The sequence below is a fragment of the Monodelphis domestica genome, chromosome 2 (genome assembly GCF_027887165.1).
Source record: "Monodelphis domestica isolate mMonDom1 chromosome 2, mMonDom1.pri, whole genome shotgun sequence".
NCBI classification, from domain to species: domain Eukaryota; kingdom Metazoa; phylum Chordata; class Mammalia; order Didelphimorphia; family Didelphidae; genus Monodelphis; species Monodelphis domestica.
In genome coordinates, this window is record NC_077228.1 from 406,119,784 (window position 1) to 406,143,163 (window position 23,380).

General features: G+C 33.8%; 1 protein-coding gene across 2 annotated transcripts in view; it reads right to left on the minus strand.

Annotated features, from left to right (window-relative positions):
* Window positions 1–232: 232 nt before the first annotated feature.
* Window positions 233–23,380, minus strand: part of MOXD1 (monooxygenase DBH like 1) — a 130,513-nt gene continuing 107,365 nt past the window's right edge. For both annotated transcript variants that reach the window (XM_056818797.1, XM_056818796.1), the window contains exons 12-13: window positions 5,454–5,622; window positions 233–2,176 (exon numbers count right to left, since the gene is read on the minus strand). In XM_056818797.1, the coding sequence (XP_056674775.1) occupies window positions 1,985–2,176; window positions 5,454–5,622 (361 nt within the window). In that variant the 3' untranslated portion in view covers window positions 233–1,984. The remainder of the gene's footprint in view (window positions 2,177–5,453; window positions 5,623–23,380) is intronic.

Genomic DNA, 23,380 nt, shown 5'->3' on the forward strand with positions numbered 1-23,380 from the left:
TAAAATATTCAAATAAAAAAGTCTATTACTATCAATTTTGACTGCCTTCATTTGATTCCTGTTGCAGCAAATGAGCCCAATACTTTCTTGCTCAATGCATCTTGACAATAACAGAGTATGTCTTTCAAAACATGCAGAAGTGAATTGCTGATCTTTATTGATGATGTCACTGGGCACCCATGAGGCAGAGATGTCTTGGTAAATGTTTAACAACTGACTCCCAAAAAATATGTGTACACAATATAGTTTTATTATCATCATCAACATCATTAACATTTTATCCAACATTTTCTTAAGTCTTGACAATCAAGAAAATAATAAAACAAGCTTTGATCTGTAGCATTTGCTGATCTCTGAGATATGAATGATCACATCAAAATTTTAACAATTGTGATCCATTTAGGAGCTGGAATCAACACACCCATCAGGAGGTGAGGATTGAGTGAAGTTAACAGAAGAAGAATTCCCATAGATTTGCAAGGTCAAATTGAGGGTTTTATTTAAATTGTGTAGGGAAGAGCATATTTTTCATTAATTTTTTTTCTTATGGAAAGTTCTAGAATCAGACACAGGTTATAAAAAAAGCCAAATATCATAACAACACATTTTACAAACATTACAGAATTTTAACCAAATGATTCACTGCAAGTAGATAAAGGAATCATTTCAAAACATGATCTATATTAAAGACTTTATATACCATTGTTTTCTAGAAGAAAACCAACTTTAAAATGGTTGCAACAAAACAATATATGCAAGTGACTAGGCTAACAGAAGTATTTGAATCACTAGCACATCTCAAGGAGTGAACAAGATACCACAGGAAGACTTAATTCCATTTATTTTATTAATACCATCCTAACATAAAAGTACTTTGAAAATGTGGCAATGTATCTGAACCATACAGAAAGTAATCTGAATCATGTAACATTGATGCTGTAATTTTAAAAGTGGTAACTGGTTTTATTAAGGAAAATTAGTCTATTAATTATGCATATAAAAATAAATCTACAAGAGCAACTAGGGCTCAAATTCAGCCAGTATGCCGTAAGTGTGACACACTAGCACAGTTTTGGCAGCATGCTATACATTCCAATGCTCTCCTGCCTCTCTCTTGTGCACATCAAACCACTTTGTCTCTAACAAGAAACCAGTATAAAGAGCTTATTAACAACTAGACATTAGCGGGCTGAGAAATTCTTTTCCTCTATGACTCCATTACCAGTCACTAAATCTATATTTTGAAGGTTCCAGAATCTGTATAGGTGATATGAACACTCAAGGAAACCTTGACAAGAGACAAATGATGAAGGCAAAGTGTGGGGACTGTGAAGCCTCAAAGAAGAACTGAAAGAAAAGTGGAAAGTATAGCCAGACCCTTAAAGGAAGAGAACTTATTGTGGTAGAAGCTTTGCAATAACAGGAAGTAGTAAAAAGAATAGTGAAGAATTGAATGTAAAAAAGAGACACAGGCATGCTTAGAAAAAGGACAAACAAAAAAGTTGAAAGAGAAAGACAGGATAATAATAAACTTAAAAGAATAAGAAAAAGGAAGGGAAAAGAAATGGAACTTGTTTAATTATTTTAAGATAAAAGAATCCAAAATATATTTTAAAAGCAAAAATCAAGAAATACAGTCAATTTTTAAAAAGAATTAAAACACAGTTGTCCCGTCGTTTCCTTATGCCCAAAGAAAGATTAGAATTCATGGTGTGTTCATTTCAATGAAGATGTTCATATAGGATTTGACATCTCTGGATGGGTAGAAGTTGACTGGATAGGGTTCTCTAATTGAGCTAGGTGAAGATAAGGGGAGCGGAATGTATCCTAAAGAAAGCAACTTGGGGACGAGAGGGGAGGCAACTTCCAAATAGTCCATGTCTTGTGACTGCATCTTGATCACCCATTTTGACCATGGGAAACAAGAGTGCAAACATTCTGTGCTTGCCTGGCATAGAGAACATCACCAATTACAATCAAGTTATTATGCAAAATGCCTGATGCTCCCTGTGTTACTGAGGATAAGAAAGAAAACAGACACATGGAGAACAAAGTTTAGTGATAACATTGAGGAAGAAGAGGTGGAGGAGGAAGAAGATGAAGAGGATCCACATACAAACGGCTCTGATTTATATGGTCTTTCAACCTCTGGAGGTAATGCTGTCATTCCTTGAATCTGAAATTAAACAAATAAAAATGAGCATGTCTTTTCATGAAATAGAATTAGTGATCATACCTTTTAAATTCATAGGATACTAATCAAACCCCTAAATTTTATTGACAAATAACTTAAGGCCAGGGTATTTAAATGACTTCCCCAAGGGAGAAGTAGAGGAAGAGTTTGAAGCTAAGTCTTGTGACTATAGGGACAGAGTTCTTTCCACTGTTCCATGTTGCTATTGATTAACTAGAAGAGAGGAATTATTGCTAAAACAATCAAGTTTCTAAATGGCCAGGGAGATAAAGAGCCAAGGGAATACTAAAAAGAGTGCTAGTTACAGTTTTGGATAAACACAGAGGTCAACTCTAGTCTTAGAATTTCTTTACTCCTTATTTCCACTTTCTCCATCAAGTTCAAAATTGGAAGAAAAAAATACTCTCCCAAATAATGGGAAGTATCACTTTAAAGTTTTTAACCAATCAGGAAATATTTATTGGGCATCAACTATGTTTAAGACATTAGCAGTCCTCTTCCTCTACCCTCAATTAGATTAGGAAATAAGTGGGAAAGAGGCCATTTACATTCAGTGATAGCTAATTTTATAAGGTCTTGGATATCAAAATATAAATAAGTTATATAAACAATAAGTGCTATATTACCAGAAAGAAGTTGGCAGTTTTCAACTGTATTCAGAGAACTTAATAACTAGAGGAGTCACCAAATGTAATAGGCTACATGAGAGACAGCAAGTTAATCATGTCTGAGATGGTCAAATAGAGACTGGTAACCATTTGTTGAAGATAATGTAATGGAATTCATCCTTCAGGTAGGGGTAGAACTAATTGATTTCTGATGGTGTTTCCAAATCTAACATTCCATGAGTGTATAACATTCTAAAATTCATAAAAAGGTTGGACTTGAACAGAGGGGAAGATGGTGAAAAAGAAGGTAGGGATGAAGTTAAATGGAGAGAAAGAGGGAGAATATTCCAGGCAACCAAATAGCATAAGCCAAAACAAAACAAAACAAAACAAACCACAGTGAAGGTTAATATTGTATTTAGCATCTTCAGGGGATAATATAAAAGTTTGGCATTTGTGTAGGGTTTACTTAAAATATACTAGGCAATGTTGTTCAGTTGGTTTCTAGTTGAGTCTGACTATCTGACCCCATCTGGGGTTTTCTTGGCTAAGACACTAGACTGGTTTGCCATTTCCTTCTCCAGCTCATTGTATAGATGAGGAAAATGAGGCCAGGAGGGTTGCTACTTGCCTACAATCACACAGCTAGTAAAAGTCAGAGGCCAGATGAGTTTTTGGGACTCCAGACCTGGCACTTTAACTACTGTGCAACCTAGCTATTCTATAATAGTTAATAAGGCTGTGGAAACAGTTTTGAGTCAAAATATGTAAAACTTAATTACCAGGTTCAGGAACATGGTCTTGATTCCAGAAACAGAAGCGAATTATTAAAGTCTATGTGAAACAACATTTTAGAAAGAGTAATCTAATGATTGCATACTTATGGAATGATAAAGGGAGAGACCTATGAAGGAGAACAATCAGAAAGCTATTATGATAGGTAAAGAAGAAAATAAAAAATTAATTATTCAAAATTATTCTAAAATACATAAAATATGTAGGAATTATTCTACCAGGAAAGTCAAGATTTACATGACATTTACAAAACATTCTTTACAAAAACAAAGAAAATAGTTCTTGAAGATTATTGGAAAAATATTTGTTGTCCATAGTTGGGATGTGGTAATGAAAATGATGATTCTATCTAAATTTATGTAGAGATTTAGTGCTATATCAACCAAGCTGCCAAGAAGTTATTAAATAAAATAATTAAAATTTATTTAGAGTATTGACAATTCAAAAATCTGAAAGGAAATACAAACACCACACAGAGGCTTTCAATGGTCAGATTTCAGATTTCTATTTCATAAATCAGTAATTATCAAAACTATTTTAGCCTGCACTTGGAAAAATAAAATGGGAGATAAATGGAAGAGACTATGTCAGTAAGACCTAGAAGCAACTAAACATAATAACCCAGACATTGAAAAACTAAAGGACAAAAATCACTAAAGGAAGAGTATCTTGTCTTTCAAGAATGAGGAGGAAACCAGAAAGCAGTTTGTTGACAGGTTTAGAAAATATCCTATACCATATATTAAAACAAATTGCAGATTAACATTTTTTTAATCTAAATGGTTTTGTCATAAAAAAAAACAGCAACAAACAATTAGAATCATGGTAAAAGGGAAGTGCCAAATGTATCTATTATTTGGATAATTCATAAGCAAACAGAGGATAGTCCAGTTGACAATTAACAGTTTTGGTTATGTAAAATTAAAAAGAAGAGAAATTATAGATTGGGAAAAAATTTCACTATATATATTTCTGGTAATGGTTTGATATCCAAATCATAAAGGAAATTGATAAAAATATCTGTTTTTCCAATTAAATAAGCAGATAAAATATATGAAGTTTTTAGAAGAAATGCAATTCAAAAAAGGAACTTATAAACAATCTTGCCGTTTTGTTTGGGTTTGTATTTATCATGATGTAGTGATAAGGATACTAGATTTGGAGTCAGATGACCTGATTACAATTCTGGGCTCAGATACTTATTGGCTGACTATTTTGATTTGTCAGTTCTCTCACCAATACAATAATGATGTACATTATCTAGGTAGATAGGACTGTTGTCAGAAAAATGCTTTGTAAATGTTAAAGTGCTACCTAAATATGAGTTATAAATGCATCAATGAAAATTGGGTGACCATCTGGATGTGTTGTGAGGGAGGAAGAGGATTCATTTCTGATTCAGACTTTGCACCTAAATAGCTAGTAAAATGAAAATACCACCAATAGAAATAGGGAAATCAGGAAGGATTTGATTTTATAAGTAATGATTATGAATTTGTTTCCTAACAGCAACTAATCGATCAATAATCAGGTATTAAATCCTTAATTTGTACCAGCACTTGATCTAAGAGATGGGTATACTAAAAGAGGAAAAAGTTAGACTCTGCCTCAAGGTGTTTATAACACAATGGATTAGTGTGTTACATTTCAATTGCTAGAGGGATATCTACTACCCAGGAGGGAGTTAGACTCTTTGGACTAGATTTCAATGGAGAGGTTGGGGTTTAGAAATGTTTTTGTCTATGTCATTGAACATTTCCTTTTCCCAAGAAAATAGGATCTTTACTCCTCATTAGACACTTCCTTTGTGCATATCTTGTTTATGCTTCATCTAATGAAAATAAAGAATGGCTTACCGACCACTCTGCATTGTCTGTCTTTGAGCATCTCACATTCACAGGCAGTCCAAGAACAAGTTTATTGAAGGAGATGCCATCTTTTATGGACCATTTAAATTTGTTCATTGCATCCATGAAAGATAAGTTTTTATATTGCTTAGGGCTCTTGATAATGAAAGGCCAAGTCCTGGATTTAAAACAAAAATACAAATTAATCACATTCAGAATAAAAACAATAAATATTCCCCTTAACAAAAGCTCATACTAATTTCTTTAATTTTTGAAAAATAAAATTCCCTTTTCTGGTTCGTGGATTTTGAATCAGATGATCTTCAAACAAGCACAGATCAAACAGAAAAAAAAAATGCAACATGCACAGAATTTTGACTCAAGATTTCACAAAAGGATATCTCTTGCCCTGCCTTGTTTCCTTTCTTTAATACCAAGTGATCTAGGAAATAGAAAAAAAAAAGATCAGTGGAATAAAATAGAGATACAAATAGTTATAAAAAGTTATAGTAACCTTGTGTTTGACAAAGGTAAAGTTCCAAGCTTGGAGAATCAGAATTCAGTATTTGATAAGAATTGTTCATTGGGAAAACTAGGAAGCAGTTTAACAGAAACTTGATATAGACCAATATCTTATACTATTTACCAATATAAGATAAAAATGAATACATGATCTAGGTTTAAAGAGAGAGATCATTAACAAATTAACAATAGCACACATATTACCTATTGGATTTATGGATAGGAAAATAATTTATGAAAAAACAAGAGAGAGAAAATGGTGAAATGTAAAACAGATAATTTTGAATATATTAATTTGAAAGTTTTTGTACAGATAAAACTAATTTAGCCAAGATAAGAATGAAAACAATTTGGGGTAAAATTATGTATAATTTCTCTGATAGAGGTTCAAGTATAAAATATATAGAGAACTTTGTCCAATTTGTAAGAATATGAGCTATTCTACAGTTGTTAAATGGTCAAAATATATGAACAGGCAGTTTTTAGATAAAGAAATCAATTATAAATAGACACATAAAGTTTTTCTCTAAATCATTATTGATTGGAGAAACATGAATCAAAACAACTCTGAGATAATATGTTATATGTCAGATTGGCTAAAATAATAAATGGGAAAAATGACAAATGTTAGAGAGGATGTGGAAAAATATGTCCACTAATATATTATTGGTTGAACTATTAACTAATAAAACCATTTTGGAGAACAATCTGGAATTATACTCAAATTGTTATAAAGCTGTGAATATTGTTTGACTCAGTAATACCACTATAAGGTTTATTTGCTAAGCAATCAAGGAAAAAGAAAATGAAACTCTATGTTCTAAAATATTTATAGCTGCTCTTTTTATGGTGGCAAAGAATTTGAAATTATGGGACTGTTCATCCATTGGGGAAAAGCTAAAGAAATAATGCTATATGATGGTGATGAAATACTAGTGTGCTATAAGGAATAATGAACAGGATGATTTCAGAAAAAATGGAAAGACTGAAATGAACACATGCAGAGTGAAAAAAGCAGAACCAGGAGAACACTGTACACAGTTAACTGCAATATTGTATGATACTCTCAGTAACACAATCATCCAGAACAATTCTGAAGGACTTATGACAAAGAATACTATCCACCTCCAGAGAAATCATTGTTGTTTTGCCTGATAATACATATAAAACCCAGTTCAAATCATCTACCCTCTCTAGGAGAGTGGAGGGAAGGAAGGAAGGGAGATAATTTGGATCTTATGACTTCAGAAAACATGTGGAAAATTGTTATTGTATATAATTGTGAAAATAAAATATCTTTTTTTAAAAAAAGAAAACTTCTGGTACATTTGAGCATGCTTTTGAACTTCAAGAAGACATACCACTCTAGAGGGTGTGAAAGTGAACAATGTGCATGTTATTATGCTAGTGATAAATGAAATTATTTAATTCATTTATAACATAGTATCAAGTCTAATTAGGTTTTTGGTTTACCTAAATCAAAGTCAAGTTTCAATCAATGTAAGGAAAGTCTTCCTTTTAATCAAGAAACATTCAAGGTTTGGACATGAAACAGTATATTTCAGGGGTGATGGTGATTTACAATCTGACATGTGAACTGTGTCTTTAAATGCAAAAAAAATCCTAATTATGTATTTTCACAATGTCCATTTGTCCTTAGGTAAAGAAATCTACTTATTAATAATATCTTTATTTACTTACTTATTAAATATGTATAAACAGAAATCTGAGACAAGTGCTATATCTTCTTCCTTAAAACATTGCCTTATAAAATATTGGAAAATGACAGTCTACCCTCCGATTGGGGAATGGCTGAAAAATTGTGGCATATGTTGGTGATGGAATACTATTGTGCTCAAAGAAATAATAAAGTGGAGGAATTCCATGTGAACTGCAACGCCTTCCAGGAATTGATACAGAGTGAAAGGAGCAGAACTAGGAGAATATTGTACACAGAAACTGATACACTGTGGTAAAATTGAATGTAATGGACTTCTCTACTAGCAGCAATGCAATGATCCAGGACAATTCTGAGGGTCTTATGAGAAAGAACACTATCCACATTCAGAGGAAGAACTGTGGGAGTGGAAACACAGAAGAAAAACAATTGCTTGATCACCTGCGTCAGGGATGTAAACTCTAAATGATCACCCTAATGCAAATATTAATAATATGGAAATAGGTCTTGATCAAGGACATATGTAAAACCCAGTGGAACTGAGCATCAGCTATGGAAGGAGTGTGGGGCAAAGGGAGGGAAAAAACATGAATCTTTTAACCATTGGAAAATATTCTAAATTAATTAATTAAATAAAATTTTCCAGATTAAAAAAAAACTGCCTTATGCTTCATTTGTTCAAGAATCTTTTCTGTGAGTCTGAAGATTATTTTTCTATCTGTTAATTTTTGGTCCAGACTGCTGATTTCACTGTTGTAGGGTACTCCCTATTTAGAATTTCCTTCTAATAGTGCAGATTGGCAACTCGTAGGTAATTTGTAATCTTAGCAGTGCATAAGGCATTGAAAGTTTAAGTGATTTGCTCAGTTATAACTTGTATTTGTCAAAGGAGTTTTTTTGAAATCATAAGTGGGGCCAAAATCAGCCTTCTATCCCATATATCATTTTTCATCTATATAACTGAACCCATTTAAATAGCATTATTTCTTGGGGGGAGATACAGAATAAGAAAAAATGATAATTTATGGCTTCATTATTTTACCTTCTTGTTCATTTTTATTTAATAAAAGCTTTCCTTAATTCCTCATGTATATTTCATAAATGAACAAGAGGAAAGACAAAATTTATCAAATCTTTACAATGTACAAAGTATTATGTTGGGTACTGGGAGAAAGCAAGCTAGTTTTACTGTTTTCAATTCATTCATATATTGATGAAGATAGAAAGCATATATGGGAGATTTTAGCTTCAAATCAGATTGAAAACCTTGATGGTTCTAAGGGTGTATCAGTATATCCTCCTTAATGCCATTTCCTTTGTTGAATTACTAAAATGTCATCTTTGGCTCTCGAAAAACTTAGTATAAGATGGCACAAAAATAATGCTCTTCAATGAAAATCAATTAAAAATACAAAGAAGTGACACAAGACCTACATTATGATAGAATAAAAAGTTTGTTAATGGAATATAGATATACAATCCAATCCAGATTCCATAATTCTAAAATGAGTGTTGACTTTGAGGGGGAATATTCTGTTTTAAAAGTTAATAGCAAACTTTTTTTAAAAAAAGAATTTTAAAGTCATGTTTATCTTTCAACAAACTAAGATATTTTGGAAAAGAGAATCTAGTTCACATGTACAGGAAAATACAAGAAGTGTCACAAAATCAACCTGAAAGCTCTTTAAAAACCACAAGAGGGCACTGACATTGCTACAAAAAGACTGGAGCATGATTCTCTGTTGCTGAGTGTTTATTTTGTTTTGTATGCCAGCAGTACCCAACACAATTTAATTTTTGTTATTGCTCAAACCAGTAAAGGTTTTTATTGCTATTCCTGAAAATCAATTCCATTTTCAAGCACATTTTTTAACCTGTAAAGGGATTACGGAAAATCAATCTGTCAAGAAGTATTTATAATAGTACCTTACATTTAAAAGTGATATAGCATCATAAGGAATGAATTTGGCACCTTTTGAAAGAGTGGTGAAGAAGTAGAAACAAAATAGATACACACTGATTAGAGAATAGCTAAACAGGGTATGAGTTGAGAATGTTACAGAATATCACTGTGTTATTAGAAACAACAAATATGATGAATTTAGAAATGCATTAGAAAATTATATTAACTGATGCAAAGTGAAATAGCTAGAACCAGTGAAAGAACATATTCAGGGATTATAATAATGTAAATGGAAGGAACAACATCAAAACAATCCAAATTAAAAGCAGAGAAATCCCTCCCCTCCTCCCACCATTCCAATAGCCGATGAACAATTCCACTGGGTTTTACATGTGTCCTTGATCAGAACCCATTTCCATGTTGTTGGTATTTGCATTTGGATGTTCATTTAGAGTCTATATCCCCAATCATATCCCCATCGACCCATGTAATCAAGCAGTTGTTTTTCTTCTGTGTTTCTACTCCCATGGTTTTTCCTCTGAATGTGGATAGTGTTCTTTCTTATAGATCCCTCAGGGTTGTTCAGGAACACTGTATTGCCACTAATGGAGAAGTCCATTACATTCGATTGTACCACAGTGTATCAGTCTCTGTGCACAATGTTCTCCTGGTTCTGCTCCTTTCACTCTATATCACTTCCTGGAGGTTGTTCCAGTCTCCATGGAATTCCTCCACTTTATTATTTCTTTTAGCACAATAGTACTCCATCACCAACATATACCACAATTTGTTCAGCCATTCCCCAATTGAAGGGAAGCCCCTCATTTTCCAATTCTTTGCCACCACAAAGAGAGCAGCTATGAATATTCTTGTACATGTCTTTTTCCTTATTATCTCTTTGGAGTACAAACCCAGCAGTGCTATGGCTGGATCAAAGGGCAGACAGTCTTTTAGTGGCCTTTGGGCATAGTTCCAAATTGCCCTCCAGAATGGTTGGATCAATTCTCAACTTCACCAGCAATGAATTAATGTCCCGACTTTGCCACATCTCCTCCAACATTCATTACTTTCCATTGCTGTCAGGTTAGCCAATCTGCTAGATTTGCATCTCTCTGATTATAAGAGATTTAAAACACTTTTTCATTTGCTTATTGAAGTTTTTGATTTCTTTGACTAAAAATTGTCTATTCGTGTCCCTTGCCCATTTATCAATTGGAGAATGGCTTGATTTTTTGTATAATTGATTTAGCTCTTTGTAAATTTGAGTAATTAGACCTTTGTCAGAGGTTTTTGTTATGAAGATTGTTTCCCAATTTGTTATTTCACTTCTAATTTTGGTTACATTGGTTTTATTTGTACAGAAACTTTTTAATTTGATGTAATCAAAATTATTTTACTTTTTGTGATGCTTTCTAAGTCTTGCTTTGTTTTAAAATCTTTCCTTTCCCAAAGGTCTGATATGTATACTATTCTGTGTTTGCCTAATCTGCTTAAAGTTTCCTTCTTTATGTTCAAGTCATTCACCCATTCTGAGTTTATCTTGGTGTAGGGTGTGAGGTGTTGATCCAAACCTAATCTCTACCACACTATCTTCCAATTTTCCCAGAAGTTTTTATCAAATAGTGGGTTTTGGTCCCAAAAGTTGGGATCTTTGGGCTTGTCATAGACTGTCTTGCTGAGGTCACTTACCCCAAGACTATTCCACTGATCCTCCTTTCTGTCTCTTAGCCACTATCATATTATTTTGATGACCACTACTTTATAGTATAAAGTATAGTATTGACTTGATGACCACTGCTTGTATAGTATAGTATAGTATAGTATAGTATAGTATAGTATAGTATAGTATAGTATAGTATAGTATAGTATAGTATAGTATAGTATAGTATAGTATAGTATAGTATAGTATAGTATAGTACAGTATAGTATAGTACAGTATAGTATAGTATAGTATAGTATAGTATAGTATAGTATAGTATAGTATAGTATAGTATAGTATAGTATAGTATAGTATAGTATAGTATAGTATAGTATAGTATAGTATCTGATACTGCAAGGCCACCTTCCTTTGCATTTTTTTTTCATTATTTCCCTGGATATCCTTGATCTTTTGTTTTTCCAAATGAACTTTGTTATGTTTTTATTTCTAATTCAGTAAAAAAGTTTTCTGGTAGTTTGATGGGTATGTCACTAAATAAGTAAATAAGTTTGGGTAGGATTGTCATTTTTATTGTTAGCTCATCCTACCCATGAGCAGTTAATGTTTTTCCAATTGTTTAGAACTAGTTTTAATTTTGTGAAAAGTGTTTTGTGGTTGTGTTCATATAGTTCCTGTATTTTTCTTGGCAAATAGATTCCTACGTATTTTATATTGTCTAGGGTGATTTTAAATGGAATTTCTCTTTCTAATTCTTGCTTCTGAGATGTGTTGGAGATATATAGAAATGCTGATGACTTATATGGGTTTATTTTGTATTCTGCAACTTTGCTAAAGTTGTTGATTATTTCCACTAGCCCTTTAGTTGATTCTCTAGGATTCTTTAAGTAGACTATCATATCATCCACAAAGAGTGATAGCTTGGTCTCTCCATTGCCAATTTTAATACCTTCAATTTCTTTTTCTTCTCTAATAGCTACTGCTAGTGTTTCTAGTCCAATGTTAGATAATAGCATTGATAATGGGCATCCTTGCTTCACTCCTGATCTTATTGGGAATGCATCTAGTTTATCCCCATTGCAGATGATGTTGGTGGATGGTTTTAGATATATACTGTTTTATTATTTTTAGGAAAGACTCTTCTATTCCTATACTTTCTGGTGTTTTCAATTGGAATGAGTGTTGTATTTTTCAAAGGCTTTTTCTGCAGCTATTGAGATAATCATGTGATTTTTGTTGGTTTGCTTATCGATATGGTAAATTATGTGGATGGTTTTCCTAATATTGAGCCATCCTTGCATTTCTGGTATAAATACCACCTGATCCTAGTGAATAACCCTTATGAAGACATGCTGGAGTCTTTTTGCTAGTAGTCTATTTAAGATTTTTGCATCTATGTTCATTAAGGAGATAGGTCTGTAGCTTTCTTTCTCCATTTTTGACCTGTCTGGCTTTGGAATTGGTACCATATTTGTGTTATAAAAGGAATTTGGTAGAACTCCCTCTTTGCTTATTATGTCAAATAGTTTGTATAGTATTAGGATTAGTTGTTCTTTGAATGTTTGATAGAATTCACTTGTGAATCCATCAGGCCCTGGGGATTTTTTCTTAGGGAGTTCGTTGATGGATTGTTCAATTTTTTTCTGATATGGGATTATTTAAGAGTTCTAGTTCTTCTTCTGTTAATCTAGGCACTTTATATTTTTTGTAAATATTCGTTCATATCACCTAGATTGGCATATTTATTGACATATAATTGGGCAAAATAGTTTTTAATGATTACCTTAATTTCCTCTTCATTGTAGGTGAAGTCTCCCTTTTCATCTATGATACTGTTAATTTGGTTTTCTTCTTTCCTTTTTTTATTAGATTGACCAGTGCTTTGTCTATTTTGTTTGTTTTTTACAAAATACCAGATTCTAGTCTTATTTATTAGTTCAATAGTTCTTTAGCTTTAGATTGTATTAATTTCTCCCTTAATTTTTAGGATTTCTAATTTAGTTTTCTTCTAGTTTTAATTTGTTTTTTGATTTGCATGTCCACCTCTGCCCTCCCTAATTTGTTTATATATGAATTCAAGTATATAAATTTTCTCCTGAGTACTGCTTTGGCTGTATCTCATAGATTTTGAAAGGATGTCTCATCATTGTCATTTTCTTCAATGAAATAATGGTTTCTATGATTTGTTCTCTAACGATTCTGGAGAATCATATTATTTAATTTCCAATTAAATTTTGATTTGGTTCTCCATGTACCATTACTGATCATTATTTTTATTGTGTTATCATCTGAAAAGGTTATATATATTATTTCTGCTTTACTTCATTTGTTTGCCACGTTTTTATAACCTAGTACATGGTCAATCTTTGTGAATATATCATGTGCTGCTGAAAAGAAAGTATATTCCTTTTTGTCCCTATTTATTTTTCTCCATATACCTATTAAGTCTAATTTTTCTAAGATTTCATTCACATCTTTTACCTTTATCTAAATTTGATAGTGGTAGGTTCAGGTCTTCCATTAGTATAGTTTTACTATCTATTTCCTCCTTCAATTCCACTAGTTTCTCCTTTAGAAATTTGGATACTATACCATTTGGTGCATACATATTGATTACTGATATTTCCTTATTGTCTATACTCCCTTTTATCAGGATATATTTACCTTCCATATCCCTTTTAATAGACCTATTTTTACTTTGGCTTTGTCAGATATCATGATTGCAACTCCTGCCTTCTTTCCATCAGTTGAGGCCCAAAAAGTTTTGCTCCAACCTTTAATTCTAACCTTGTGAGTATCTACCTGCCTCAAGTGTGTTTCTTGCAGACAACATATGGTAGGATTTTAGATTCTAAACCACTCTCCTATTTGTTTTCGTTTTATGGGTGAGTTCATCCCATTCACATTCAAAGTTATGATTGTCACTTGTGTATTCCCCAGCATTTTGATATCCTCTCCTAGTTCTGCCCTTTCTTCTTTTGCTATATCCTTTTAAACCAGTGGTTTACTTCTAATCAATCCCGCCAATCCCCTCCCTTTATATACTTCCCTTTCTGGCCCCTCCCTTTTTGTTCCATTCTTGTTTTTTTACAGTCTGTTAAGTTCCCTCCCCCTCTCTTTCAATTCCTTTTTGTACTCCTTCTGCCTACTCCCCTTAGTTTTCCCTTCTCACATACCCAATAGAGGAAGATAGAATTCAAGAACCCAATGGATTTAGATGCTCTTCCCTCTCAGAATTAATTTCACTGAGAGTACGGTTTAATTAGCACTTTCTTCCTCTCCTTCTTATAAGAGTATTCTTCCCCTCCCCTTCCCATGTGTGTCTTGTGTGATAAAGATTATCCTATTTATTTTATTTCTTCAACTATCTCTTTGTGCCATCTTTGATTCCCCCCTCCCTTTTTCCTTTTTTTGCATATCATCTTATAGCCCTTAATGCCCCAATCTCTTCCTGTGAATGATTCTTCTAATTACTATAATAATGAAAACATTTTTGAGAGTTACAAATAGCATTTCCCCCATATATTAATATATATATATATATATATATATAATTTGATCTAATTATAGCCCTTAATGAAGAGAGTTTGAATAAAGAAAAAACATTTTTCCCCTTTTCCCTCTCTTTTTTAATTTACTTTTTCATGTTTCTCTTGATCATTGTGTTTGGATGTCAAACTTTCCACTTAGTTCTGGTCTTTTCTTTACAAATACTTGGAAATCTTCTATTTTGTTGAATGCCCATACTTTCCTCTGGATGTATATAGTCAGCTTTGATGGTTAGGTGATTCTTGGTTGAAGACCCAATTATCTTGCCTTTCTAAATATCATGTTCCAGGCCTTGTGGTACTTTAGTGTGGAAGCTGCCAGGTCTTGTGTGACCCTGATTGGTGCTCCTTGGTATCTGAATTGTCTCTTTTTGACTTATTGTAGAATTTTCTCCTTATCTTGAAAGCTCCGGAACTTGGCAATTACATTCTTGAGAGTTGTCTTTTGAGGATTTAGTGTAAAGGATATTCAATGAACTCTTTCAAAGTCAATTTTGCCCCCTTTTTCAAAAACATCAGAGCAGTTTTCTTGGATGATTTCTTGTAGTATGATGTCAAGATTTCTGTCTATTTCTGGCTTTTCAGGTAGACTAGTGATTCTCATATTGTCTTGTCATAATCTGTTTTGTCATCTTGTCAGTGAGATATTTTATGTTTTCTTCTATTTTTGTCAGTCTTTTGACTTTGCCTTATTAATTCTTGCTGTTTTGCAAGATCATTGTCTTCTAGTTGTCTAATTCTGGTCATTAAAGACTGGTTTTTCTTTTCAGTTTGGTCTATCCTGCTTTTCGTGGCTTCCAGCTGTTTCTCCAATTGGGAGTTCTTGTCCTTTAAACTGTTATTTTCTCTTTGAACTATTTCCCACTTTTCTTGCCAGAAGGTTTCCATCTTTTTGATAATCTCAAATTTAAATTCTTCAAGAGCTTATGGACAATTTCCATTTTTTGGAAGATTTTGGCTTTGTTTGAATTTCCTCCTCTATTTCCTCTGTAGCCTGGGTTTTTCCTCCATAAAAATTTTCCAGGGTCAATGCCTTCTTTTTATTTTGTTTTGTTTTGTTTTGGTGGAGGGAGGTTGTAGCTCCTGTGTACAATTTGCCATCTCTGTGGAGGTTTTTCCTTCTCTTTTTAGTCAGAAATCCAAGTGAGATGGGCAGGCTATCTGTGTATGGAGTTAAGGAGCAAGGATTTTGCTTGAGGCAAGCTCTCGAATCTCTGTAGCCTCTGCTGTTCGCTGCCCTTCTCTGCACCAACTTTCCGAGAGCACCCATGGTCTGTGCTCCCCAGCCCACAGGGGTTTCAGGTGTAGCTGCTCTCAGGGGTAGGTCTTTGGTGGTCTTAGTCAGCTCCCAAGGACCTAGAGGTGCCCCTTGCTCACTCTGGAGGTGCCCCTCGCTCACTTGCTGATTCTGGTGCGCACTGGCTCTGACTCTGGCTCGATAGGTAGGGTGGGGGAGGATAGATCAACTCACATTTGGGTGGGAGGTTTTTCACCCCCTTATAGTGTGGAAAAGCCCAAATCCCACATACCTTCAATGCTGCGCCCTACTGTAGAGTCCTTTTGTTCTTATGAATTTGTTTTTCAGGGTCTTTTGAGGTAGTCTATATCATTGGATGATGAGGAGATGAAGAGTCACATATCTAGACTGCCGCCATGCTTACCCAGATGTTGATAGTAAGTTATTTGATCTGGCTTGTATAAGTATTATCATGCAAAACATATTTCATTATTGTTTTTTGTTGTAAGAAAATACTCATATAAAACCAAAACTCCAAAATAAAAACACAAATAAAGTGAAAAATAGTTTACATTAATTTGCATTTTGACTCCAACAGTTCTTTATCTAGTCATAAGTCCTTCAGAACTGCCCTGGATTATTGTATTGCTGAGAGTAGCTAAGTCTTTCACAGTTCATCATCATACAACATTGCTCTAGAATCTATCGATCTTAAGTCTAACTTTAAAAAAAAATTACCTTCTGTCTTAGAATCAGTACTAAGTAGTGGTTCCAAGGAGTCAGAGTGATAAGAGCTAGGCAACTGGGGTTAAGTGACTTGCCTAGGGTCACCCAGCTAGGCAGTATCTACAATCATATTCAAACCCAAGACCTCCCACCAGACTCAGTTCTCTATCCATTGAGCCACTTAGCTGCCTCCTTATTTTTATTTATAAATGTGTAATCAATCAAAGCATTCCACCCTACTTTAAGTAAGTCATACACTAACATCTTTTTCTGTTAATAAAAATCAATCAGAAGTATAACTGAGGCCTAAATATCAATCAGTCATAAGTTTTATATTAAATGAAAAGTCCTGAATAATTTTACAATTCTTTAGTCATTCGATAAAATGAGAGGATTCCACTCAAGAAGTTTGCTCAGATTGATTGAGGGACTTGAACTTCTGAAGGGCTTGTATAAAACCAACAGGATAGTTTAGATTTGAGATTCAAGAAATAGGCATCACATAAAAGAGTTAATCTGGCCAAGTTCTTCAAAAAGAGCCCTTTGGTGAAGGTTTGTGGGAGAAGGAAAAATCCCCAGCTCCTCTTCCCCTTTCCCCTTTATTCCTGAAGTAAACCTTATAAATTTCAAAGGACCAGTGGATATGGATTTTTTATTAGCATCCAAAAGTGTCCCTGGGTCAGCAGCAGCTGGCAGTAATATCTGGATCAGAAGCCAAGGATAGGCTGGAAACAATAAAGAAAGACAAATTCAAGGCTGTGCAAGGATCTAAGAAGAAAAGCTGCATCATATCTAAGGAGAACATCTTGAGGACTCCAGCAAAAGGACTTCTAAGAGTTGTGTTACTTCTTTGCCATATGTGATCTATTAGCTTAAGCCAACTTTGCCCTAGACTCTGTGTCTCTTGGCTGGGGGGTATATCATGACTTTTTTTCTTTTTGGTGGAGGACTGGGGGACTAGCAAGTGTTCTTCCTAAATCGCCCCTTTTCTAAAAGCTAATTAATCCTGGCTAACTAATTGATACTGACTAATAATCATGGAGGGAATTCACATTGGTGAGTCTTATGACTCCCAAGGTTCCTAGAATTTTACTCCAGAGAGCTGATTTGCTACAAAATGCAAGACTTTTTTTTTCCTGAAAATAATTTCAGAAATGAGAAAGCAGATAGAAGGAGGAAGGGTTACTTAAAAGTAGCTTTCTGGTCCACTTTTGTTTTAAGGCAAAACTAAGCACAGACCATCATGGCATGATTTCTCTCCTTTCAGATATTATCAGACTTTACTAAATAATGACAAATATCTCTAATGTTTTAATGTTTACAAAGCACTTTTCTTACAACTCTATGAGGAGACAATGTAAATATTATCCTCATTTGATAGTTGAAGAAAATGAGGCACAGATGTGTTGACAAGGGTCACACAACTAGGGAAGTTCATTAAAAAATTTGATAGGAAATCATAGGACTTGCCTTAAAATGTTTTTCTGCCACTCACTTCTATGACCTGGAGCTAAACTTAGGCCTTTTTAAAATGAAGGAGTTGGACTAGATGGCCTCTCAAATCTCTTCCAACTCTAAATCTATGATTCTGTCAATGCCAAGGATTCAAACTTGGGTCTTTTAAACTCCAAACATATTGCTCTTTTCCCTCTATCAAAACACCTTTTTCAAACCCTAATTGGAGTTCACGTGACATATTCTATAGTAAAGAAGGGGAGAGGAAAATGATTTGGACACATAAAACAACCACTTTTCTAAGGCCACCATCTGTTTCATTGTGTGATCACTATAAGCTTTTGGTGCTCAATGGAGCCTTGCCAGATCTTTGTGAGACAGAAAAAAACTGTCCCCTTCAATCCCTCCCACTTAGTAGACAATACAATTGATAGGATTTGGTTGTCAGCCTTTTTTATCCCCCTCTAGCTGATTCTCTGTGACTGGAAATGTTAACTTTAAAACAGAGTAACTAGTTTTAAATAAAACTAAAAACATTGAACAGCATTTTTTGCCACATTAGGTTATACAGCATTCCTTTTTAATAGCTTATTTTTTTTTTAAATAGGAAGGGCCCTAAACCACATTAGCAGTGTTACTTTGAGTTTGAAGAAGAAGAAAAAATGACCCATCTATTTTCTTTCCTTTAGATCTCTCAGCCAGCACCATATTGGTTTGGACTTTACCATCAATTATGTCACTGTGATGATGAAGTAAAACCCAATCTCTCTGATTTAGAGTCCTAATGTATTTTTCAAAAGAGAGGCTCTTTTTTATTCATGTTTGCAAGGACTAAATAAATTTAGCCATGAAGATGAATGGCTTGATGTGGGCAATGTCATTTCAAGACTGGCCTTGTACTGTGTGGCCCTTCCCACTTTCTTCCAAAGTCATCCAAAGACCAATTTGTTCAATGCTACCTAAGAATCACATTTCTTAGGCAGAGTAATCCGAGAATTATTGATATTGTGGATATGAACATTACTCTTTTGGGGAATGGGAACCAAATATATCTAGAGGTCTCAGATGGGTCAAAATCCATAAGAAAATCATGGTGCCATAGAGCACGACTCAAAAGAATCATCCTGTATGTACACAGCTTTGCCCTTTCCTTTTGTTTTCAACAAACAAAAACATTTATTGCTTTGGGGAAATTTGGGTCCCCCATCCCCAAAAAAATAAATCAGTAAGTATACATATTTGGTGAAAGTAAAAACTATCAATAGTCTGAAAACAAAGCCATGAGCTAGTTCTGGAGAGATTAAATACTCAGCATGATCTCCAGAAAGATATATTCTTCTGTCTTTGCTCCTTTTGGCAATTTGGTTAAAACTCTGGACTTGTTTTCAAAATGACATATGTAAATGGATACCATGAAATATATAGGATAACAAAGGAAACCAATTATATTGGAATAGTCATTAAAATATATATTTCTTGAAAGTTCATGGTTCCCCAAGTTAAGAAAAACTGATGCAGTTGGAAAATCAGAAACTCTGGGTTTGAATCCTAGTTCTGCTTCTTACCAGTTATACAACCTTTGGAAAATCATGGAAATAAGTTTTTAAATATAATGAATGATATTTTCACCAGTGAGGCTCAGTAAATAAGTAGGTGGTTGGTGTTGGATTGGAGTTAGAAAGACCTGGGGGGTTCAAGTCCTTCCTCATGTGATTATAGATAAGTCACTTCACCTCTTTCTCCGGACGCCTCTCTGAGACCATGCATGATGAGGAGTTGTCAGTCTCCATTCATGGAAACATAAGCAGAGCTATTATTCTTACTTTGCTTAGTAGTTCCATTCCACTGATCCTAGGATCACTGTGTAATCACAAAGACTTTTCACATCAGACATCCTGGTTCACTTACCAGTGGAGTACATCATTTACTGATTTGATTTCATCAAAGAGAAAGAGATAACCAAGACATCAGAAGACAGTACAACAGAGAAGAGGCAAGACTCCAGTAGACAGTCTCTGAAGTCTTTGAGAGCTGAGAGGAGAGAAAGGAAGATAACAACTGAGGGCAGTTAATGTCTGCATTAGGGGGGAGCAGGAATTTGCTAATTGCAGATCAAACACACCTGCAAATCAAAGCAAGCAGCTTCAGATCTCAGGGAAAACCCCAGAAAAACCAGGAAAACAACAACAAGAAAGCCTTCCTTAGGTGCCTTCAGCCAAAGAGCCTTGTGCAATGAAGAGGCACAGCAAACAGTTTGCCAAAGCCACTGGCTGTGAGAGGTAGCAAGAGTGACCAAGAACTCAATTTCAGCAAATGCTGGAGGGGGATAAGAATGATGTAGTAGTTTCTAAGTGACAAATCATTAAATACATAATGTAGGATGATTTCCCTGATAGCATGGATGGGCTGCCCAGATTTGTCTTTGCTCTTCAGCCTATTAGGGGATAAATGAATAACTGATTACACAAAGCAACTAAATTATTCAAGGAAAATACAAAAAAAATGGAAAATGAACTCCTAAAGTGGCCTCTCTTGGGCATTCAAGGGAAAGGAGGATGTGTTACAGAGAAGAAAGAGAAAAAATAAAGGACCACCAAATTCCAGGAGTTTATTAGATTGTGAGTTCCTTGAAGGCAGTGATTGTCCTTTGCCTCTTTTTTAAAAAATGTAGAGCTTAGTACAGTTCTAGGAACATAGTAAGGCCTTAATACATACTATTGACTGACTGATTGACACAATAAGTATGAAGACTTTTCCATATAGAGTGGATGAGCCCTCAAAGGAGAAAATGGCTTCTTATGTTCCAAATGGATACAGATATAACATTAAATATAAGAGGTCACACAATTTTAAAAAATAAAATCAAGTACTTTTCACAAATATGGTTAGGAGAAGAGGGTAAATTCTTAATGAAACAGAAGATTAAAAGATATAAAAATAACACATCAATGGAACAGAACAGACACACAACAAACAGTAGTAAAAAGATTATAATAACCTTGTTTTTAACAAAAGTAAAGTTCCAAGCTTTGGGGATAAGAATTCACTATTTAGTGAATTCAACTAGAAAGTTTTCTGGCAAAACTAGGTATAAACCAATATCTTATACCATTTACCAAGATAAGATCAAAATGGATACTTGACCACAATATAAAGGAAACCAATATTAACTATCAGAGTTATGTATAGGAGAATTTAAGAATCAAAAGGAGATAGAAAGCATTGTAAGATATAAAATGGATAATTTTTATTATAATGAATTGAAATGTGTTTGTGTAAATAAGACCAATGTAGCCAAGATTAGAAGGAAAGTAGAAAATTGGGGGATTATTTTTATAGACAGTTTCACAGGTAGAGGTCTAAAATATATTGAGAACTTCATCAAGTATATAAGAATATGAGCCATCCTCCAGTTGATAAATGATTAAAAGATATGAACAGATAGTTTTTGATGAAGTCAAAGCTATATATACTCTTATGAAAACACATTCTAAATTATTATTGATTGGAAAATTTCAACAAAATAACTCTGAGATATCATCTCATTCCTGTCATATTGACTAAAATAATAAAAAGGACAAAAGGACAAATGTTAGAGGGGATGTAGAAAAATTGGGGCACAAATCCATTGTTAGAACTGTGAACCATTTTGGAGAGTAATATGGAATTTTGCAAAGTCTGTTGGATTTGTTTCCTAAGGTGGTTAGAGGTTAAGGAAAAGAACCTTTATGTTCTAAAATATTTACAGCAGCTTTCTTTGTGGTGGCAAAGAACTAGAAATTGAGAGAATGTACCTTACCTGGGGAATGACTGAAAAAGTTATGGCATATGATTATGCTCCAGAAGAAATGATGAATAAGTTAATTTAAAAAACAAATATGGAAGCAATACTCTTTATGAAATTATGAAAAGTGAAATGAGTAGAATCAAGAGAACATTTTATGTAGCTAAAAACAAATGTTTGAAGAATAACTTGTGTGTGTCCACCTCCAGAGAAAGAACTGATAAATAGAAACAAGAAAGACATAGTTTTATATAAATATACATTTGTTCAATTATGCTTTCTCTAGTGTAGGGAGGAAAGGAAGTGATGGATGGAAGGAGATACTTGACTATTTTAATGTAAAAACAAATAAAGGGGAAAAAAGAATGATTTCGAATTGATGAAATTTAAATGCTTTTATATGATAAAAATCAAATTAGAAAGGAAAAGATAAAATAGAAAAAAAATTTGCATCAAAAATCACCAATAAGAGTTGGCTATAAAGTGAATCGCCACTAGATAAGTAGTCAAAATACTGGATTTCCAAAAGGATTTGCAAATAAATTAGCACAAAAAATATTCTAAAACACTAATACAAAAAAAATGCAGATTATAACAACTTTGAGTTGTCAGCTCCATGTAAAATAGTGAGGATGAAAACTGATAGGAATGGGCAGTGTTTGAGGGGACGTAGGAATGACAAGCACATTGATGCCTTACTGCTGGAGCTGTGAAATCCAACCATCCTCAATTTTAGTTTGGGATGATGCAAAGAAAGGGACTAGACTTTTAATATCTTTTGACCCAGCAATCCTCCCATTACAGGCAGCTAGGTCCTGCAGTGTATAGAGTTCTGGGCCCAGTCAGAAAGATGTAAGTTCAAATCTAGACTCAGATATTTCATTAGCTGTGTGTCTCTGGGCAAGTCATTTAATCTCAATTTCCTCAATTATAAAATGGAGTAAATAATAGCATCTACCTCTCAGCATTCTGGAAAGAATCAAATGAGGTAATGTTTGTAAAGTTCTTAGTACAGTAGATGAAACAGAGTAGGTACGATGCAAATGCTATTATTATACAATCTTTGGATATATTTTATATGTGCTTAAATGCAGACATGTTCTTTCCCCCAATGGAATGGATAACATTGTCCTGTTTCAGTGTTGTCTTTGTATCACCAATATCTAGCTCAGTGTCTAACATATTATACATAGCTAATTAATGCTTGTTAATTAATTGTATATCCCTCTCTAACATTTTCTATGTAAATTTGCTAGCATTGTTGATACTTATCAAATTAATCTTCAAAAGAGCATAATATTCATAGTACCTTCCATCTTCTTTATATGTCTTTTAAAGATCTAAGACACTCAGAGAAAAAGGAAAATTCACTGGAAATAATATTTATAGAAGTTCTTTTCATAGTGGCAAAGAACTAGAAACTGAG